Source organism: Rhincodon typus, chromosome 35, assembly GCF_021869965.1.
Source record: "Rhincodon typus isolate 14 chromosome 35, sRhiTyp1.1, whole genome shotgun sequence".
Lineage (NCBI taxonomy): Eukaryota > Metazoa > Chordata > Chondrichthyes > Orectolobiformes > Rhincodontidae > Rhincodon > Rhincodon typus.
In genome coordinates this window covers 10,375,902-10,399,343 of record NC_063366.1, presented here as the reverse complement: position 1 = coordinate 10,399,343, position 23,442 = coordinate 10,375,902, and the positions used below count along the sequence as shown (strand labels likewise).

The 23,442-nt window shown below is 43.3% G+C and overlaps 1 protein-coding gene across 1 annotated transcript; it reads left to right on the top strand.

Moving 5' to 3' along the window:
- The first annotated feature begins 5,724 nt into the window (after positions 1-5,724).
- LOC109938595 (class I histocompatibility antigen, F10 alpha chain-like) lies at positions 5,725-22,038 on the top strand. The gene is given in 9 exon segments (XM_048616720.1): positions 5,725-5,936; positions 5,939-6,020; positions 11,230-11,490; positions 12,048-12,320; positions 13,811-14,074; positions 17,378-17,479; positions 18,465-18,497; positions 19,185-19,229; positions 20,314-22,038. Coding segments are annotated over 8 exon segments (1,194 nt in total). The 5' UTR covers positions 5,725-5,801; the 3' UTR covers position 19,229; positions 20,314-22,038.
- The last annotated feature ends 1,404 nt before the right edge of the window (positions 22,039-23,442 follow it).

Genomic DNA, 23,442 nt, shown 5'->3' with positions numbered 1-23,442 from the left:
GTTATGTAAATACTGGCTGGGGGGCTGTTACAAAAATATTGGGGCGTGTGTTATATAAACACTGGGCTGAGGGGCTGGTTATAAAAATATTGCGAGGGTGTTATATAAACACTGGGTTGGGGGGCGTGTTATATAAACACTGGGCTGGGGGCGTGTTATTTAAACACTGGGCTGGGGGTGTTGTTATAAAATTACTGGGGGTTGCTATATACAGACTGCTCTGGGGGATTATTATAAAGTTATAAGGAAGTGTTTTATAAACACTGGGCTGGGGGCGTTGTTATAAAAATATTGGGGGTGTGTGTTATATAAACATTGGGCTGGGGGGTTTGTTATAAAAATATTGGAGGGAGTTGTTATATAAACACTGGGCTGGGGGTGTTATAAAATTACCGGGGGTTGCTATATACAGAATGCTCTGGGGGATTGTTATAAAGTTATAAGGAAGTGTTTTATAAACACTGGGCTGGGGGATTGTTATAAAATTACTTGGGGAGGGGTGTTATCTAAACACTGTGCTGGGGGGTTGTTATGTAATTACTGGCAATGTGGGATATAAACGCTGGGCTGGGGGTTTGTTATAAAATTACTGGGGAATTATATAAACACTGGGCAGGGGGATGTTGTAAAATTACTTGGGGGGACAACGATAAGGAGGAGGCTATGGCCTAGTGGTACTTTTGCTAGATTGTTAATTCAGAGACCCAGATACAATTCTGGGGACCCTGGTTCAAATCCTGCCACAGATTGACTCTAAACTTAGGGGTGGGCTATAAGTGCTGCCTAGCCAGTGACACCCTCATCCCATGAATGAATAAAGGTAAAAAAAAAGCTGGTTTGGTTGGGGGGGGGGAGGGATGTAACCAAAACACTGAGCTTCAGGGGATTTATAATATTAATGGGAGGGGTGCTATGTAAACACAAGGCTGGAGGATTGTTATAAAAGTACTGGGGAATGTGTTTTAAATTAACATTGGGCTGAGGGGGGAGGTTGTTACAAATGTACTGTAGAGTGTTATATAGACTCTGGGCTGGGGGGATTGTAATAATATTACTCAGGGGGTTATATAAACATTGGACCTGGGGGGGGTTATTTTTATATTTTTATATAAACATTGGGCTGCAGGGTTTGTTATAAAAATACTTGGGTGGTGTGTGTTATATAAACCCCTGGCTGGGGGATTGTTATAAAATTACTATATTGTTATAAAATTTACATAAACACTGGGCTGGGGTAGTTTTATAAAATTACTGGGGAATGAGTTTTCTATAAACACTAGGTTGGGGCCATTGCAATAAAATTACTGAGGGAGGTGATATATAAACACTGGTCTGGGGGAGTTGTTATATAAACACTGAGCTGCAGGAGGTTTCTAATATTGGTGGAAATGGTGCTATATAAACACACTGGTCTGGTGGTTTGTTATAAAGTTCCAGGGGTGTTATATAAACATTGAGCTGGCCAGGGACTGTAATCAAATTACTGGGGTGGGGGGAGGTGGTGGGGGAGAATGTTATATAAACACTGGGCTGGGTTGTTTTTTTATAAAATTACTGGGGGCTGTGTGTATTATATAAACACTGGGCTGGGGGTTTGTTATGACATTACTGTGGGGGGTGTTATATAAACACTGGGCTGGATTGGCTTTTATAAAATTACTGGGGCGGGGTGTGTTATATAAACATATTGGCTAGGGGTGTTGTTATAACAACATTGGAGGTGTGTTATCTGAACACTGGGCTGGAGGTGTTGTTATAAAACTAATGTTATAAAATTTGTTATAAAATTGCATTGTATAAACACTGGGCTGGAGTGAGAGTGCAACAGCTGGCAGGCAGGCAGCTTGTAGGAGTTTCTGCTCGGCCCCATTCCGAGTGCCGGAAGACCCAGTTCAGAGGCAGCCAGAGGATGGGAGGAATGGTGCTTGGGTCTTGGTCCCCGGAGCTGTGTGAGCAGGAGAGGTTGAGTGAGGTCTGAGAAGGTAAAGAACAGTGAGGGAGGGGAGGTAAGAGAGACAGGCCAGGCAGGTAGTTGTGTGCTCAGACAGCTGTGGACCAGGTTACCCCTGCCATCTATATAGCCTATCATTTCAAAAACAGTAATCTTTGGTTCCCAGCTCGAATGTGGGAAGGAGTAAGAGGATCTCGGAGATAAATTAATCACTGAAGACGTGGTGTAACATTCAGGGATTCAGTGTCTTGGATCATTGAGATCTCTTCTGGGCCAGATCCGACCTGTTCAAAAAGGATGGGTTTCACCTCTGTACTGCAAAGGGGTCAACATCCCAGTGGGAAAATTTGCTACTTCTATTAGGGTAGACTGCAAACCATTGAGGGGAGTGTGGAGGGACCTTAACTAGAAGAGTAAATTGAAAGATAGATGAGGATGTTTTTGAATCTGAAAAGAACAAATTGATTTGAAAAGATAGACAAGAGGAAGACAGACAACAAAGTAACTCTGAAGAATTAGACTGCATTTTAATGCAAGAGGTCTTACAGATAAGGCTGATGAACTCAGGGCATGTTTAGGAACATGGGACTGGGACACCTTGCTATTACTAAAACTTGGCTGAAGGATGGACAGGATTTGCTGCTCAATGTACTGGGTTTCAGATGCTATAGGAAGGATAGAAAGGGAGGCCAAAGATGGGGGACTGTGGCGTTTTTGATTAAGGAAAACATTACTGCTGTGACCAGAGAAGATATTTCAGAAAATTCATCCAGTGTAAACATATGGGTTGAAGTTAGAAATAAGAAAGACTTGACCACCTTCATAGGATTATACTATAGACCATCCAATAGTAAGAGAAAAATTGAGGATTAAATATGTAGAGAGATCTCAGATATATGTAAGAATAATAAGCTTGTAGCAGCAGGTAATTTTAATTTTCCAAACATTGACTGCGAATAACATAGTCTTAAAGGCTTGGAGGGTGAAAGAAATGGAGGCTAGAGAACTCGGGGAAATAAAGATGCATGTCTTGAAATCGGTTCATATTACAGAAGAGGAAGTCTTAGAAAATACACAGGTGGATAAATCTCTGGGAACTGATCTCATGTAACCCAGGATGTGGTGAGAAAGTAGAGAGGAAATTGAGGAAATATTTGCAGAAATATTTGTGTCATCTATAATACGGGTGAGGTGCCAGATGACTGGAGAGTGGCTAATGTTGCGCCTTTGTTTAAGAATGGATGTAAGGAGAAGGTTGGGAACTATAGACCTGTGAATCTGACTTCAGTGATGGGTAAATTTTTAGATGTGATTCAGAAAGATAGAATTGAGATGCATTTGGAGAGGCAAGGAACGATTAGAGATAGTCAGCATGGTTTTGTGCGAGAAAAATTGCATCTCACAAACTTGATTGAATTTTTTGAGGAAGTAACCAAGAAGATTGATGAGGGCAGAGTGGTAGACCTTGTTTACTTCAGTAAAGCCTTTGACAAGATTCCACACAGTAGACTAATTAGTAAAGTTAGATCACTAGAAAGCATGGTTAGTAGGTTTGCAGATGACAATAAAATTGGTGGCGTAGTGGACGGTGAGGAAGGTTATCTAAGATGACAAACAGATATTGATCAATTGGGTCAATGGGCTGAGGAATAGGAGATGGAGTTTAATTTCTATAAATGCAAGGTATTGCATTGTGGTAAAACAAACAAGGGCAGACTTATACAATTAAAATTAATTACAATTAAGGCCTTGGATAGTATTGTAGAACAGAGAGACCTTCGGGTTCAGGAACATAATTCTTTGAAGTTTGCATCACATGCAGACAGGATGGTTAAGAAGGCGTTTAAGAGTTGGGGCATCATGTTGAGGTTGTACAGGATGTTGGTGAAGCCTCTTCTGGAGTACTGTATCCACTTCTGATTGCCAAGTTATAGGAAGGATATTATTAAGCTGGAGAGAGTTCCGAAGAGATTTACCAGGATGTGGCCAGGAATGGAGGACTTGTGTTATAAGGAGAGGCTGGATAGGCTGGGACATTTTTCACTGGAGCATAGGAGGTTGAGGGGTGACTTTATAGAGACTTATAAAATCATGAGACGTGTAGATAAGTTGAATACAGGTGTCTTTTCCCTGCAGTGGGTGATTTCAAGACTAGGGGATACCTTTTTAAAAATTTGAAAAAGACACGAAGGACAATTTTTTTACATAGAGTGTGGTTCATGTGCGAAATGAACTTACACAGGAAGTGGTGGTGACAACACTTAAAAGACATTTGGATAGGTGCATGATAAGAAATGTTTGGAGACATATGGGTGAAATGCAGGTTGCTGGGATTTGTTTAGTTTGGAACTATGGTTGGCGGGGACTAGTTGAACTGAAGGGTCTGTTTCCGTGCTGTATGACTTTATAACTCTATGCGATCGCTATACTCGAACAGTCTGACGAGGGGCATGTTACTTCCAGGATGTTGTCGGGACCCATTGCATTTGCTGTGTGTCCTGTGGCTTCAATTGTATTGCAGACCATTGTCAGCTACTTTACAGAGGCATTTGAGAGCATGGGTCTCACCCTGAACATCCGCAAAATGAAGGGCCTTCATCCACCTGGCCTGGCATGGTGGAGCAACTTCCCGATCATCAAGGTCCGCGGGGAGGCCTTAGAGAATGTTGACCACTTCCAAAACCTCGGGAGTGTCCTGTCGGCCAAAGCAGTTATTGATGAAGAGATCCAGCCCCACCACAGTGTGCTAGCACAGCCTTTGGCTGCCTGAGGAAGAGGGCATTTGAGAACAACAACATTAGATCCAATACCAAGGTCATGGGTTACAGAGCTGTGGTGGGTTCCCACCCTCCTATATCGCTCTGAGACACGGACTGTCTACAGCAGACACCTCAAGCCCCTGGAGCAGTACCACCAAAGTTGCCTGCGCGAGATCCTGCCAATCCGCTGGGAAGAAAGACGCACTGACACCAGGGCCCTCGACCCGGCCAACATCCCCAGCATCGAGGAACTGACCGCCCTTGCTCGGCTGCAACGGGCTGGGCCCATCGTCCACGTGACTGACACGGGGTTCCCTGAGCAGGTGCTCTACTCCCAGCTCCGAAATGTCAGGCAAGCCCCAGGTGGACAGAGGGAGGCGCTCCAGTGACACCCTCAAGGCCTCACTGGGGAAGTGCGGCATTCCCACAGGGACCTGGGAATCACTGGCCTAAGTGAGGAGGAGCATCCGGGAAGGCGTGGGGCACCTGGAGACTTGCCATCAGGAATAAAATGGAAGCCAGGCGAACACAGCAAAAGGAGTGTGCTGCCACACTAATGCGCAATCCACATGTTCCTGTGACCATCACCTGCTCCTCATGTACGGCTACCTACCGACTCACCCTGAGAGTGGAAGAGAGTCAACCTCACCTGCGAGGGACCACAGATGATAATGTTGCTATCGCATTTGTCAGGAGTTGGGGGAGTGTCAGGAAGCCCATGGAATGTGGACATAATTGGCCAGGCAGCGTTTATTGTCCATCTCTAATTTTTCATTTTCATTTTGCCATCATTTTTCCCTTCTCTGAGCAATGCATCTGAAAATGTCTCCTGACATTCTGATGGGATGGCTGGAGAGTTGGGGTCTAGTGCTTTGGCTTTTGAAGGAGATGACACTGGAGTTCAGATCATTGGACGATCTAGCAGCTCCGAAGGGTTGAATGGCCTCGTCCTTTCCGGAAATGTTTCTCAATCGAATAATTGTCATTTCCCGGCAACTGAACTTGGAAGTGAAAGTGTCGGTCTGGCTGGGTCATTCCGATACTGAGAGGAGTTCTTCAAACTTATCTGGAGTCTATTCTGCTGGAGACTGATGACTCACGGAATACCCCAGCATAGCATTCATCCAATCAGTGTGAAGGTGCCTGAGCGAACCGGAACAAGGTTTGAGATGAGACCAGGGCACTGCTCGCAGACTGAGACATCCCGCTGGAAAATAATTTCTCACCCATTTCTCCTCCCAGGCTGTTAGCTGAAGGCACAATGATCGGACTGTTAGTGCTGGGGCTTTTGTGTGGAGAGCTCTCTGCAGGTGGGTAATGGGCTGGGGGGGAACAGTACCAGGCTGGCTACTGGGGCATTAGTCCTCAGTTAGTCAGTAATGGGATGTGGGGGGCAGTACCAGGCTGGCTACTGGGGCATTAGTCCTCAGTCAGTCAGTGATGGGATGTGGGGGGTAGTGCTAGGCTAGGTACTATGACTTTAACACTCGATCATGTTACTGTTAGAATAGTTGGCCCTTGAGAGTTTGCAGGGCCTTTGTACAACCTTGGGTAGCTCTGTTCCAAGGTACTATTATATTTTACTTTAAATGTTAGAGCAGAATGCCCTATTTTGTTCAGCCCTCGTTAGCCATTTTGTGTCTCTGAAACACGGGCCGCTTTGGTGGAAGCGGGTACGGGTCACTTTATAGGACAGGTATATTTCCTACATCCATGTTTGTGAGCATTTCTCCTACACTAATAAATCAGAACTGATTAGAATGTTTCCATATCTGATGGTGGTGGAATATTTAAATAATACGCAATTCTTTACCTTATTTACTGAGTGTGTAAGAGGTCAGTCAGGAAGATTTCAGCTCTGTATTCTTTATCTCTTTGCTTGGGAATCACCATTTTGTAGATTGCAACTTAGTTGTGACCTTGATTGTACTATTGAAGTAAAAAACCAAATATACCGTTGCAACCACAGCACATACAACTGGAGCTGGAATACAATATTTGGAGCTATTGCAGTCAAAAAAGACATATTATTCATCAGGTTTCACAGTTTTAAGAAAAGCTTTGAAATTCAAGGTAGTGAATACATATTTTTACCTGGGACCATGAACGGATGTGGTTAAAAATGACAGCTCACCACCACATTCTCAAGGGCAATTTGGGATGGGCAGAAAATGCTGCGCTAAACAGTGATGCCCACATGCCATGAATGAAGAAAGTAAACTGTTTTTGGCTATTCCATTATGTGCGATATTGCTGTGGAGATGGGTGGAGCTCAGTGGGACTCCTTGTTTTGAGTTTAGCTTTCTGAATTTAGTTAGGGTCTAGTCAGCTGACAAGTATAATGCAATGTTTGGAAAAGCACAAAGAGACCATAAAAATGAAGCTGGAAACACTCAGAAGGCCAGTCAGCAGAAATATTTCATCAACACTGAAGGGAGACTGAGGTGTTCGAACTTTTAAGGCAGCAGCGGAGCAAAGATAGAGATGTGATAGAGGTGATGGCCAGAACAGATTAAGTAACAGAAGATCCTGTAGTGCAACAGCCAGAAAGCAGTTTTATGTGGCTCATGTGGTTCAGTTTTTGGTCACTGATAATCTCCAGCATGGTGATAGTGTGGAATTGGTAATGCCATTGAATGTCAAGACAGATGGTTAGACTCTATATTGGTTGAGGGTTTTGAGGTGGTCATTGCCTGTGAATTGTGTGGTGTTGCTTGGCACATATCAGCCCAAGCCTGAATCTTGTCCAGGTCTTTCTTAATTTGGACATGGACTGCTTAATATGGATGATTCAGACTTTCGGATCGAAGCATAATGTGTCAAAGCTTGCAGATGACACTAAGATGAGTGGTGTGCAGAGAACACTGAAAGTCTGCAGAAGGACATAGATCGGTTAAGTGAGTGGGCATGGGTCTGGTAGATGGAGTACAATGTTGATAACTGTGAGATCATCCATTTTGGTAGGAATAACAGCAAAATGGAATATTATTTAAGTGATGAAAAGTTGCAACATACTGCTGTGCAGGGGGAGCTGGGTGTCCTTGTGCATGAATCACAAAGTGTTGGTTTGCAGGTGCAGTGGGTAATTAGGAAGGCAAATGGAATATTGTCCTTCATTGCTAGAGGGATGGAGTTCAAAAGTGGGGAGGTTATGCTGCAGCTTTACAGAGTGCTGGTGAGGCCACACCTGGAGTGCTGTGTATAGTTGTGGTCTCCATACTTGAGAAAGGATGGACTGGCACTGGAGGGGGTACAGAGGAGATTCACAAGGTTGATTCTGGAGTTGAGAGGGTTGGCTTATGTCGAGAGATTGAGTAGTCTGGGACTATCTTCATTGGAATTTAGAAGAATGAGGGGGGACGTCTTTATAGGAATGTATAATATAATGAAGGGAATAGATCAGATAGAAGCAGGGAGGTTGTTTCCACTGTTTGAACGAGGGAGCATAGCCTCAAAATAAGTGAGAGCAGATTTAGGACTGATTTGAGGAGGAACTCCTTCACCCAAAAGGTTGTGAATCTGTGGAATTCCCTGCCCCATGAAGCAGTTGAGGCTACCTCATTGAATGTTTTTAAGGCAAAAATAGATTTTTAAACAGTAAAGGAATTGAGGGTAGTGGTGAGCGTGTGGGTAAGTGGAGCTGAGTCCACGAAAAAATCAGCCATGGTCTTATTGAATGGAGGAGCAGGCTCAAGGGGCCAGATGGCCTACTCCTGCTCCTGTTTCTTATGTTCTTATGTTGATTATCTGCGGAGTTGTGAAGGGTACTGAATATTGTGCAGTTATCACCCAACATCTTGTGTCTGACCTTATGATGGAAGGAAAATCAGTATTGAAACACAAGAAGAGGGTGAAATAACTGCATAGAGGCTGGTATCCCGTCATGAAGTCACCCTTTATTTATTTGTGCACAGTACACTGGCTGTGGCCAGCCAGCTTGGAGTCAGTCCCCTGAACTGAGGAGATCCTCATTTCCTGGTTATATTAGTCAGCCAGGGTTTTCCTGAGTGGCCCAGCTTAGCAACTCCGAACAATGATCTCGTAGTCAACAAGGTCAACCTGGTTCCAAAGGTTGCGTCTGGAGAAAACTCTGCAGTAATGTCTTGGGGATGAGCTGACTGACCTCCAATAACCACCATCATCTTCCTTTGTCCCAGTTATGACTTTAGCCAGTGGAGAGATTTCTAATGATTTCCCAGTGCCTGTGGTTTTGCTTGGTCAAATGTATGATGCCGTACTTGGTCAAATGTGGCCTTGAATTCAAGAGCTGCCACTTTCACCTCATCTGTGGAGTCCAGCTGTTTTTGTCTTTGTTTCCTTGTTTGGACTGAGGCTGTAATGAGATGAGAAGCTGTGGTTCAATGAAAAGCAAACTAAATGTTATTAAACAATTTATTGCTGACCTTGGTAACTCTCTCAGCAACCCCATTAATCATTTTGCTGATGACCAAGAGTAGCCTGATGTGATGGGAGTTGTTTGTATTGGATTTATCCTGCCTTTTGTGCACAGGACAATACCTGGCCATTGCTGAGCCAATGTCAGTGTTAGGACAGCTTGGCAGAGATGTAGGTAATTTGGGAATACAAGTCTTTCGTACTATTACGAGAATATTGTCAGGATTCATAGCCTTTGCAGCATCCAGGGTCTTCAGTCATTTATTGATGTCACAAAGACTGAATGGAATTGGCTGAAGATTGGAATCTGTGATGTGGACACCATAGGAGGAGAGTACAGTGGATCATCCACTTGACCCTTCTGGCTGAAGGTGTTTACAGCAGCTTCAGCTTTGTCTTTCTGCTGGGCCACCCCATCGTTGAACATGGGGATATTTCTGGAGCTTCATCCTGTTGTGAGTTGCTTGTGTCCACCACCACTCTCAACTGGATGAAACACGATTACAGAGCTGGATGTCAGACCTGTTGATTGTGGTATTGCTTGATTTTCTCCATTGCTAGTTGGTACCACTGTTTGACATGCAACAGTCCTGTGTTGTAGCTTCACCACATTGACAGCTTACTTTTAGGTCTGCCACGTGCTGCTCCTGGCATGCCTTCCTGCACTCTTCGTTGAACTGGTGTTATGATCCTAAATGATATTACTTCGACACAACTCAATTCTCAGAATGAAATTTATCTAGATTGTCACTGAGACATTCACAGAGGCTATGAATTTTCTTTAACAGAATCGCAGTTTATGACATAATTTGTTTAAAAAACCAAGGTATCCAATTATAGAAGATAATTAGAAAAATATCAAGATAACAGCAAAACGAAGTTTCAACCGGTTTCCCAACACTATCTAATGACGTGAGACACCGAAACAGAAAATAGGAGCAGGAGAGGATATAGCTTTAAGGTGAGAGGGGAAAGATTTAAAAGGGACCTAAGGGGCATCTTTTTAATGCAGAGGGTGGTGCCAGAGGAAGTGGTAGAGGCTGGTACAATTACAGCATTTAAAAAACATCTGGATGGGTATATGAATAGGAAAGGTTTAGCGGGATATGGACCAAATGCTGACAAATGTGACTAGATTTATACAGGATATCTGGTGGGCGTGGATGAGTTGGACTGAAGGGTCTGTTTCTGTGCTGTATATCTCAATGACACTGTGACTATGAGCAGACCATTTGGCCCTTCAAGCCTGCACCACAATTCAAGATGTTCCTGGCTGATCGTGCAATTTCAGGACTCCATTCCCGTTTTCTCTCCATACCCCTCGATCCACATCCAGCTCACTCTTGAACATATGCAGCAAACTGGCCCCCAACAGTTTTGAGTCTTAGAGAATTCCACAGGTTCACAACTCACAGCCAGTCCCACTCTCCTGTCTTTGGCCCTTTACTCTGCAATTTCCATCTCTTCAAGTAATTATCCAATATTTGATTGAAAGTCTCAATTTGAATCTTCCTCCATCACACTCCCAATCATTGCATCCTAATCTCCCAAAGAGTCAATATTCAAATCTCTCTCTTTCCTGCTACATTCTCTCAAAGATTTGTTTGGTGCACAGAATTCTGAGGTCTGTGTGCAGCAACGAATTACGATTGGTATGTGTGGAACCTCAGAGCGGCTGTATGGTAACATTGCTTTCCTGATGGATATTAATGATCCAGATTTGTACGGACAACATACTACAATTTGCAAACAATACAAATCTTGCAGCATTGTAAATGATGACGAGGATCCTGATAGACTTCAAGAGGACACAGAAATGTTGGTAGAAAGGGCCAACAAGTGGCAAATCAAATTTAATGTGTAAAAATGCCAATTTATACATTTTGGTAGGAAGAATGCAGAAGTCAAAAGAGGGGTAATATTCCAAAGTCTGTGTAGAGACCTGGTGCTATAAGTGTAAAAATAATAAGAGCCTGGCAGGGCTGGTTCAGAAAGTGGTTACAGAGGAAGGTGGGAACCTGACCTCCTGAATACAGGAGTAGAGTATAAAGTGAGGTGTCAGTGGAAACATGTGACTGGTCTTTTGAGCTGCATGCCCTAATGGATTTCCCCTCTATGTTTCAGAAACTCACTCTCTCCGGTATTTCCTGACTGCTATGACTCCAGTTTCCGGTTTCCCGCAGTTTGTCATTGTTGGTTATGTGGACGGGGTCCAGTTTATTAAGTACGACAGCGATTGGAAGGTGTTGATTCCTCGGGAACAGTGGATGGTGGAGAGCGAGGGACGTAAGGCCTGGGCGCGGAAACTATACCTTGCCCAGCTGCAGGAGCTGGATTTCAGAGCCTTTGTTCCAAGGATCATGGAACGGATCAACCAGACGAGTGGTGAGTCCATGCCACCCCACTGCTCGAGTTTTCCAGGGGTTTACTCGGAACCTAGGAGCAGGAATAGGCCATTTAGCCCCTCCAGCGTGTTCCACCTTTCATTGAAACCATGGCTGATCTGTGGCCTAAATCCACATACTTGTCTTTGGTCCATGTCCCTTAAAACCTTTGTTTATCAAAAATGTATCTGTCGCAGATTTAGAAATTAACAACTGACCCAGCAACCTTTGCCATTGTTCCAAACATCTACCACCCTTTGTGTGTAGAAATGCTTCCTAACATCGCTGTTAGGACAGTCTGGCCCCACCCCTAGTTCTAGAGTTCCCAACCAGTGGAAAAAATTTATTTTTATCGACTGTGTCTCTTTTCCTGCTTCATATCTTGATGTTCTGCAGGTTCAGGGGTTATTTGGGGAAAGCCATGTGGTGATTTGATGTTGTCTTGATCAGTTCCAGATAGAGTTTCTAGTGGAGATGAACCCTGTTGGCAGTTCACTTTTCTGATTAACCGGGATGATTATCTGTCTCTGACTGGAAACTTGTGTTTCTGATTGACAGGGATCTACACGTACCAGATGATGACCGGCTGTGACCTGAGGGGAGATGTGGCAATGGTTGGGTTCAATCAGTACGCTTGGAATGGACGAGATGTCCTCAGCTTTGACAGGGAGCACATGGTGTGGGTGAGCCCGGTTCCCTGGGGAGAAAGCATCAAAAACAGGTGGGACCAGGATGTGTTGGGCAACCGGCAATGGAAGCAATACCTGGAGGAGGAGTGTGGCACGTGGCTGAGGAAATACCTGGAGTATGGACAGAAAGAACTGGAAGTTGGTGAGCGAGGCAGGGAGTGAGGGTCAGTCAGCAAGTGAGTGGGGATGGGGAGGGAAGCGCTGTGAGTCAAGAGCCTAATTTGATCGCATCTGATATTATTACATGACAAATCAGATCCTAGACAGGATCCTAAGATTGAGTGATCTTATTTTGATGGATAATGTACTTTCTGTTGAGGTTCATTCAGATTTTCTTTTGTCAGCTTTAAAAGACATCTGGATGGGTACATGAATAGGAAGGGTTTAGAGTGATATGGGCCAAATAGAGGCAAATGAGACAACATTAATGTAGGATATCTGGGCAGCATGAACGGGTTAGACCGAAGGGTCTGTTTCTGTGCTGTACAACTCTAAGACTCTTTAACTCAAATGGTGCCACTCAGCTTTCGGACTGTCTCATAAATTTGTGACGTAGATATGAAGAGTTGTTTCTGAACTTTAGTTTATTAACTTTAATTTAAGTGCTCCTCTTACCTCATTTCCATATGTTAGTTCAAAAGGACTAAATACTGTGCTTGTCTAATCTCCCAATTCTTAATGTTGTGTAACAAGATAGAGTTAAACACATCATCCACCTATCATACAAATTCAATTATTATTAAACACACAGGAAAAGTATAAACCCGTTAATCCCTTCGAGAAATAGAAAGAAACAAACCAGCATTTGGATAGGACTGGAAACCCACCCTTGGTACAGTACCCAAGTCAGAATTTGTACAGTACTCAGCAGAATCCCTGTATTTAACACCTCGGTGGGTTTAAGTAATTTATGAATTTAAATTTTGGAATGGAACCTCAGATAATTCTTGGAAGGAACTGTCATACACTTGAGCTTCAATATACTCGGCTTTAAGCAACCTTTTCAGGGCTTTATCCCAACACATCTGGTCTGGTTCGAACAAGAACTCTTCACTCTAAGGTAATCTATTTCAGTACACACTCTTCTCGCCTCCAGAACCCTGGTCTACATAGCCATCCTATTCCAAGAATGTCAGAGAATGGCTCAAAAACAAAACTAAAATTGCTGTTTCTAATCTGTGGGTGTGACTCTTCATCTTAAAAAAAGCCTCTTCTGTCCTTCTACAGCAAAACTTGTTTATATAGTTATGTCATAAAACTCTACCAATGTAAATACAATTTAGTTAATTTGAAGTGAAGTCTCAACCTATTCTCAAAAGAATTCACTATGGCTGCAAAAATACTCTCAAGTTAATAATAAACTCGCAAGCATACATGAAGCTCACCACCGAACGAACTCAGAAACCCAAACTGGCAATAAATAATATTTGTGCATAAATATGTATAAATAGACCCCACAGTTTGCATTACTGGGAGCATGTCGGGGATTGAGGCAGTCAGGGTGAGTGATTTGGGGTAGCTGTGTAAGAGGGGAGGGGGTGTGGGTGAGGTGAGATTTGTTCAATTGGATGGTGCCTGGACCTTTCTCTATCTTGATGTTCCTGCACTGACTCCTGTTCCTCTCTCCCTCAGTTGCCCCCATTGTGTCCTTTACCCGTCTGGGTGATTCTAACCAGCTGTCCTGTCTCATCACTGGGTTTTACCCTCAAGCCATCGAGGTGACTCTGTGGAGGGATGGAGTGTTGATCGATGAGACCCTGTCCACTGGGATCTTACCCAATTATGACAGGACCTACCAGATCCGGAAATGGATAGAGTTTGATCCGGAGGATCAGGCCGAGTATTCCTGTCGGGTGGAGCACAGTGGGCTGGAGGAGAAGCTGGTGGTGATTTATGGTAAGACTGTTTCTCACTGTTAGACAGGAACCAGACTCCGACCAGGATCACAGGAGGGAGGGTCAGTGCTGATCTGCTTCACCAGGACAGCCCAGGATAGAGAGAAGGAAAATATTAACTGTCAAAGTACTTGTACCAATTATAGAGAATGGTCATCTTGGCATCATATTCAGGGATGTGAAATAGAATGTCACCCAGTTTATCTGGTGACACTGTAGTACCATGGTACCCAATGTAGTCTGGAGTATACTGCCACTCCAGTGCTGGACATGTCTAGGAATATTACAGCATTGAAATGTACCGTATACTGTCTGATATTATAGTGTGACAGAGCCTACTATATCCTCTCAATTTGCCACTTTCCTTAGCACCTTCCAAGTTTTGGATAGGCTGGAACTTTTTTTCACTGTATCGTAGGAGGTTGAGAGGTGACCTGATAGAACTTTATAAATTAATGAGAGGTATGGATAGAGTTGATGGTAGTTGTCTTTTCGCTAAGATGGGGAACTTCATGACTAGGGGGCATATTTTTAAGATGAGAGGAGAGAGATTTTAAAAAGACATGACGCAAGCTATTTACACAGGTGATTCGCGTGTGGAATGAACTTCCTGAGGAAGTGGCGGATTTGGCTACAATTACAACGTTTAAAAAACATTTGGATGGATACATGAATAGGAAAGATTTGAAGGGATATGGGCCAGGAGCAGGCAGGTGGGGATACGTTAGTTTGGGATTATGTTCGGCATGAACTGGTCAGACCGAAGGGTCAGTTTCCATGCTCTATGACTCTATGACAGTAGCTGCATGGGAACACCAGCACCTGCAAGTTCCCCTCCAGGCCACTCACCATCCTGATTTGGATGGAAATACAGAGCCATTCCTTCACTGTCACTGGGTCAAAATCCTGGAACTCCCTTCCTCATGACGTTCTGGATCGACCTTCAGCACATGGATTGCAGCAGTTCAAGAAGTCAGCTCACCATGACCATCTCAAAGGCAACTAAGGATGGGAAATAAATGCTGGCCCAGACAGTGACACCCACATCCTGTGAGTGAATAAAAGAAGAGAAACAGATCCTGAGATATTTTGTTTCAAGTCAGTCCAGTGAATTATGGGATAATCACGTCTGACAGGACCCCATTTATCCTGAGATATTGCAGTATGGCAACACCCAGTGTATCCTGGAATTATAGCCCAGTCTATTTAACACTGAGTTAAAATTGGAAACAGAAGGACATTTAGAAACAAAGTCTAGTAATGAATAGTCAGCATAAATTTCAAGAGGGAATACTGTTTGACAAAATTCATTGCATTTTTTCATGAGGTAACAGTGCGTTTGCAGTGGTAATGTTGTAGATGTATTTTATCCAGATTTTCCAAAGGCCTTTGGTAAGATGCCCCTACAATGAAAATGTTTAGAGAATGTGGAGTCAGTAGAAATGTGGTGAAATGGATTGCTAGCTGGCTTTAAGACAGGAAACAGAGATTGGGAATAAGCGATAGTTAGTCAGAGTGTCAGTATGTGGGAAGTGGTGTTCCACAAGGAAACACTGCTGTTCATCATTTAAACTATTGGTTTGAACTGTAAAATCATGGAATCACAGAATTGTTATGAAGAATGTTCTTCAGCTCATCATGCCCTCACTGACTCTGAGTGAGCATTGTGACTCAGTGCTATTCTCCTGCCTTCTCCCAATGACCCTGAACACAGTTTTATTTAAATAGAATTTTAGAATTAAATTTCCACTTTATTATCGACAGCAGCACCAAACAGTCTCAATAAGTCAAGGCAGGAATCCCAGATGGTCCTGGGAACGAGAGAGACATTTCCAGATATTCTGAAAAAATGCAGAGACGAGCTTTAGACAATCCTTAGTGATAGGAGACAGGAGAGAAGCCTTATGCACAGATAGTTTGGTCAAGTCTGCTACGTTTCATTAGTTAGTGATTCTGGTGATCAAAAACAGTTCCTAAATTTGCAGATGACTTCAAATTGGAGGTAGTCAATACTCAGGAGGACTGCAGCATGTTACAGGAAGTCATTAACAAACTTTGAAAATGAACAAATGCTTGGTAAATGAAGTTGAGGAACAAAGGCATCTCAGAGTGCAAACACACCAATTTTTAAATGTTGTGGCACAGATTAGAAATGCTGTTTAAAACAAAGCCAAGGGTAGTCTTTACTTTTTAAAGGGAGATTGTGCAGATTTTGCACATTCTCCCTGTGTCTGCGTGGGTTTTCCTCTGGGTGCTCTGGTTTCCTCCCACAGTCCAAAGATGTGCAGGTTAGGGTGGATTGGCCGTGCTAAGTTGCCCATTGTATCCAAGGACGTGTAGGTTGGGTGGATTGGCCGTGGGAGTTGCAAGGTTGAGTCTGGGTGTGATGTTCTTCGTGGGGTTGGTGTGGACTTGTTGGGTCGAATGGCCTGTTTGCATGCTGTAGGGATTCCATGATTCTATGAATTAGCATAATCTACCTGACCTTTAGTTCTGTCTTGACATTTCATTAGACAACATACAGAGTACTGTAGGCAGTTTAGGTCACCATGTGATATAAAGGATATTGAGGTACTGGAGAGGGTGCAGAGAAGATTTACAATGTAAATATCAGAAATGTGTGAGTGAACATATCATGGAAAGATTAACAGGGCTGGGTCTCTTCCCTTGGATAATGGAGACTGAGGGGTGAATCTGTAGAGATTGTTAAAAAGATGAAACATTTTGTTAGAATGGGTTCAGAGAGAGTATTTGGGGAAGAGCACAACTCGAGACTATCAATGCAAGACAGTCACCAAAAAGTCCAAAAGGAATTCAGAACAAACTTCTCCAGTCAGAGAATAGGAAGAATGTCAAGCTTGCTGCCATATGAAGCGTGACTTGTCAAGATGTATTTAAGGGGAAACTAGAAAGGAGTAGGGAGTGATGGTGAGAGATTTAGATGAGGAAGTATGAGAGGAGGAGATTCAAGTGACTAAATAGGAGCATATACTTATTGGACCAAATGCGCAAACTGTGTACCAGGTATGCTGTAAAATGAAGATTTTTTTTCTTTCTTGCCCTCTCTCTCTCCCCCGTCTTTCTGTCTCACCCACCTCTCTCTCTCTCTCGCTCCTCCCTCTATTGCTCTTTCTCTCCCTCTGTTTCTCTCTCTCCACTCCCTGTCCCCGCCACCTCTCTCTCTCTCTCTCTGTCCCTCCTCTGTCTGCCCCCCATCTGCCCTTCTCTCTCTCACACAAACCCCTCTCTCCCTTTTTAATTTTTCTCATATTCTCTCTGATTTATTTCTCTCTTCCTCTGACAGACACAAAGTCTCACTCCCAGGTTTTTGTTACTTGGATTGTACTTGGAGTCCTCGGGATCATCGCTCTCGCTGTTGGGGCTGTCAAAATTTACGGGAAGAAAGGTTTGTGAGGAAATGGCAGCACCTGACTGGGGGTTCAGGCAGTTGGAGAGCCTGAAAGGAGATGGCCAGAGAGTGGTGAAGGAAATGGGAATATTGTGAGCAGTTTTGGGCCCCATATCTAAGGAATGATGTGCTGGTGTTGGAGGGGTCCAGAATAGGTTTACAGGAATGATCCCTGGAATAAAGGGCATGTCATATGAGGAGCACCTTGAAGACTGTAGTTCTGCATTTGATGAAGTTTTGAAGATTGAGGGCGAATCGTGTTGAAACTTACAGATTACTGAGAGGCCTGGATGGAGTGGATGTGGAGAAGATGTTTCCCCTAACAGGAGAGACTAGGACCCAAGGGAACTTATCAGAGAGAAGGGACAATCCTTTAGAACTGAGGAGGAATTTCCTCAGTCGGACCGCGGTGATTCTGTGGAAATCCATTGTTGCAGAAGGCTGTGGAGGCCAAGTCATTGAGTGTCTTTAAGACAGAGATAGGTAGGTTTTTAATTGGTAAGGGGATCAAGAGTTACGCAGAGAAGGCAGGAGAATGGGGCTGAGAAACATAACAGCCGTGATTGAATGTTGGAGCAGACCCGATGGGCCTAATGGCCTAATTCTGCTCCAGTATCTCATGATCTCCAATTGTTTGAGTGGGTTGAGAGGGTGGACAAGGAACTTCTGTATATGGGAGTCAGTCTTGGGGTTAGTGATGGCTCAGGCTGTGGGGAGAGGGCCTCAGTTTGTGAAGGAGGGTCTGAGATGGTGCCCTGTTTCTCAGGGTAAGGTGGAGGGTGTCAGGGTTCAGAGTCTCACATTGTGACTGTAAAGTCAGATATTTCAGATTGTGTTTGGCTCTCAGTTCACTGTTGGGCATCAGCAGCTCAGGGCAATGTGGGCACGAGCGGCTGAGTCTAGATGGGAGTGAGGGTCTCCAGCATTTCCTCTGATTTTCTGACAGTCTCTCAACACTCACCGAACATTCCTTGTTTTACAGGAGGAGTGAAGAACAACTACAGTCCCACAAACTGTAAGCTGACAATTCAAACATCTCGGCATCTGTGTTAGTGTACAAGGAGCTGTTCTTTCTGTTTCAAAGAACTGAAAATGATGGAGATTTGAAACAGAAAAGAAAACAGAAATTGCTGGTAAAACACAACAGGTCTGCTACCATTTGCAGAGAGAAAATCAGTTAACATTTTGAGTCCAGTGACTTTTTATTCTGGGAGTTCTGTTGAGAGTTCCGTGGACGCAAAGCATTAACTCTGCTTTCTCTCTCTGCAGATGCTGCCAGACCTTCTGAGTTTCTTCAGCAATTTCTGTTATCGTTCTTTATCTGGTTTGGACTGGTCTATCTGTCTCTCATTTTCCTCTTGGTCTTGTGTGCTGTCTCTCTTGTGCTCTCTCTTTCTTTTATTTTTCTGTCTCGTTCTTTATCTCTCTCTCTCTCTCTCTCTCTCTCATTTCTGTCACTCGTGTGCTGTGTCTCTTGTTTTTCCTTCTCGTGTTTTCACACTTTCATTTCTCTTTATCATGCTCTCCCTTTCACACTTTCTCTCACATTTCTCTCTTTCGTGTGCACTTTCTTCCTCTCTCGTTTCTCTGTCCCTGCATTTCTCTGTCGCCCTCGTTTCTCACTCTCTCACACGCTTTCTCGCTCACTCTACCTGTTGGTCTGATAATGAATGTTTTCTTATGTCTCTCTTTCCATTAATAGCTTCTGATGAAAGGACACCCTCAGCCAGTTCGGTCAATACCTGAGGTATGAACGGTGTTGATCCATGTTGGGAACAGGTCACTGTAACTGGGATATTGGAGCTGCTGTTAACTGTACAATCTGGAGGGTGCACTCTGATCTCAGTGTCTCTCTCTCTCTCCCTGTGTGAATACTAAAGACCAGCTGATACAGTTCAACACTGAGCTTTCAGACTGACCTTCTGCGGATGGCTATCCCTGTCAGGTCTGAGCCTCGAGATATCTTTGAGAGGTGGGGTTTGGGCTGTAGAAATGTCCATAAACATCTCATCCTGAATGTGGCCTCCTGTCAGCTGCTTGACTTCCTTAAGTGAGTCGATATTCTGAGAGTTCTCGCTGTAGTTGGTTCCTGGAGTTGAGCATTGCTCTCCCAGTATTCTGAATCACTGGGTGTGTGCAGAATGCAGTGTGGTGGGTAGGATCTGGATCTGATGGAGAACTCAGAGCATTTCAGGAGACCACACTGTGAGGAGATTTAGGATCTTGGAGGGAGTGCAGTGAAGACGGACCTGAATGAATTCTGGACTTTGAGCGTTAAATTACACAGAGAGATTAAACAAAGTAGGTTTGTGTTCCCTGAAATGGAGAAGGTTACGGGCTGATTTGATGGAAGTTTTCAAATATTAAGAGAAGTGGAAATGAGACAGAGGGGAACTGTTTCCACTGGTTAGGGAGTCTTGGTCTGGAGTCACATTGTAATTAGAAATAGATCGATCGACAGTGAAACTGGGAAACACTTTGATGCACACAGGGTGGGAAATGGTTGTAACTCTCTTCCTCAAAAGATAATTAATGCCAAATAAAAATTGGTGAATTAAAATCTATAAAACTCAAAATTAAGAGACAGATGGAAGACTGATAAATGGATTGAGGTGATAGACCATCCATGATTTCATTTAATAGTGGAACAGGATTGAGGGGCTAATTGGCCTCCTCATCTTCCTGAGTCCCAGTGGGTTTTGCTGGTCTTTAGGGAGTGGGTCTGAAGGTTTTACTGATGTTTGAGGAAAGGCGTTTTTGTGTTTATGGGAGATGCTACATGCGCTGCTATGTTTTCCATGCTCTGTAACCAAGCTTTTTCTCTTCCCCAGTGGCCTCTCATGTTCTCGCTGGAAAGCCAGATTCCCATTGCTGAGATTGATCTTCTAATTCATTCCACCGCAATTTCAGGAGTGATTTGATTGTTGATCCAGATTAGTGAAATTTTACATATTGTTAATTGTGTCAATAATCTACAATGTCTGACGTGATAAGGGGGGAGTGGCATTCAGGGGAGGTGGTGGCACAGTGGTAAGGTCACTACCCTAATAATCCAGAATGCCAGGTTAATGTTGTGGGGCCACAGGTTCAAATCCCTCTGTGGCAGAGGGTGAAATGGGAATTCAGTCAAATTTGGAATTAAGAGTAGGTCTAATGTGACCATATAAATATTATTGATTTTTGTAAAAAGTCATCTGGTTCACTAATGCCCTTCAGGGAAAGAAATCTGTCATCCTTAGCTGGTCTGGTCTACATGTTACTGCAGAGTTGGTTAACTCTTAGCTGCCCTCTGGACAATAAATGCTGGCATTGCCGGTAATGGCCACATCTCAGGAAACGACTTTTAAATTTTGACAATATGACCAATTTTTCCTGAGCAGAAACTTCATCTCCACAGGATAACACCCAATGGTCATGCTACATGCACTATTCTGTCAGTCAATTCAGCATATACACATGATCTCATCGTCAGTGGGATAGTCCCAGACCTCTGTTCAAATATCCCTGCATCTTAAAAACTGAGTGAAGCCTTTTTTATGCCTGGAGACTGATTGAAGCCCATCATTGTCTTATTGTGGTTGTTGTCCAATGAAAACAAACATTAGGAATCCATCTCCTGCCCACATCATGCTGTAGTCTCAGATCCTCTGACTTGAGCTGTTTCCCCTGTTCACACTCCTATCAATTGATAAACATTCTGGTGCAAAGCTTCATTAAAGCAGGGAAGTCATGGTCTGCCGCCCTCATGCATTGGGTTCATTGCTCCACTGTTTTCTGCCCCCCTCTTGGATTCAGAAATTGTTCTGAGATGTTCTTGGAATCATAGAGTCATACAGCACTGAAACAGACCCTTTGGTGCAACCAGTCCATAATCCCAAACTAAACTAGTCCCACCTGACTGCACTTATATGCACCTGGTCCATATCCCTCCAAACATTTCTTATTCACGTACTTATCCAAATGTCTTTTAAACGTTGTAACTGTACCCACATCCACCACTTCTTCTCAATGTTCATTCCACACACGAGCCAATCTCTTTGTAAGAAAGTTGCTCCTCTTGTCTTTTTAAGTTCTTTCTCCTCTCACTTTAAAAAATATGGCCCCTACTCTTCAGATCCCCCGCACTAGGTGGATCTTGCAGCTACTGTTGAGATTGCAGGCTTTCTTCTAGATTTACGTCTATAATTCTGAGAGTTCTCACATTTCAGTAGTATAAGATTTTTATTTTGATTTGTTTTTAATGCTTTTATAGTAAAGGAAAGCAGAAAAGAGCACTGATGTTTTTTCAAATGATGATGTGTTTATGGAATTTAAAGGCCCACACATTTCTTACATCTAGATTTTTTAAAATTATAACTTTTTTGTATTTATCTTTTTGTTCTCATACTGAAGGCCATCTGCTTTCACAGTCAGCCCCAAATCTTGTGGAAGTTTGCATTTTCTGACCATTTAGGTTTATCTATTCAGGATATTTGATTTATCCTTTTCAATGTGGAATCCTTGACAGTAATGTTGTCTTTGCTGAAGCCGCAAAAATAAATGAATTTATTTTTCTATTTCCTGTCTCCGCCCTCAGTCCTTGTCTCAAGACACATCCTCCTGATGTGGGGAACAACAATTTTGAATATCTTTAGGGTAAAATTGTCAAGAATTAATAATTAAAAACTAAACACTGAATCTGCAAAAGGGTAGATACAACTTGTCAAAGCTGTTAACATTATTTGAGGAGGAGACAGACATAGTGACGAAAATGTGGTGGATGTAGAGTACCTAGATTTCAGAAATACATTTGACAAATAATCATTTAGGTGATTACCAGAGGAGTGAAAATGAAAAACTGACATTGGTTTTCAACAAGAGAGCTTTAACTGGAACACAATGCCCTTGGACGATTCCAGCCCCTCATTGCGAATTTGGAGCTGGAATGCAGAGGACTGTCAACAAGTAATCTTCAAGATCCTGTCCGCTCCTCCTCCCCAATCAGTGGATCCTGACTTTGATTGCTCCAGAAGTTTCATGGAGAAGTGAATCTCTCTGGTAACTTGGGCCAACTCTGATCAGACAAATGTGGACATCATAGACTGGGGGCAATAGCAGAGAGATCTGTGTGTGCATACAATCCTTCCATATCCAGTTGTGAATGGCAATCGACAGGAAAAGGAGGCTGTACACACTGCCTCATCCTGAATGAAACTGGAGGAAAACACTTCAGAACAACAGACAATTTGATCATGAATGTGTGGAATTCACTACCCCAGAGTGAAGTAGATGCTGGGACATTGAGTGAAGTTAAGGAGGATACAGACAGGTTTTTAATCAGTAGTGGATTGATGGGGTATGGGAAACTGGCAGGAACATGAGTTGAGACCACACTGAGTGTTAGGCTCGAGGGGCTGAGTTGCTCACTGCTGCTCCTTGTTATGTTCTCATTTGCATCCATCTTCAGTCAGACGTGCTGAGTGGATGAGCTCGTGCTGTGCTCCCACAAGAGCAGATACCAGTTTTCAGCAACTCACTGTCAAGGAACGGTCTCAATATGAGGAAGTGGTTGAGGGTAAGGGGGATAAAGTTATTGAGAAAGGATGCAGCACCCCATGCAAACTTGAATATCTCAACTCAACTTGTAGTTCAATAAGAGATAATATATTGTATTGATATACTTTCTTGTGAATGCAAATTGTGGATGAGTATGACAGGTTTATATGTTTGGATTGACATATTTATATCCATGACTATGAACTTTCTAAGAGAACTGAAAGGGACAATCTTGTCCCCCTCTGAGACATCACAACCATGCAGGAGAGGATAAATGAAAATCAGACAGTGAACCACTTTGATCTTTTGATAAGATTATTTGAAAGTAAAGAAAGTGTGGTCCGATATTGGGATATTGTGTAACTTTATAGATTGTGACCTGCACAACAGGAAAACACTGAGTCATGCACTGAGCAGAGAAACTG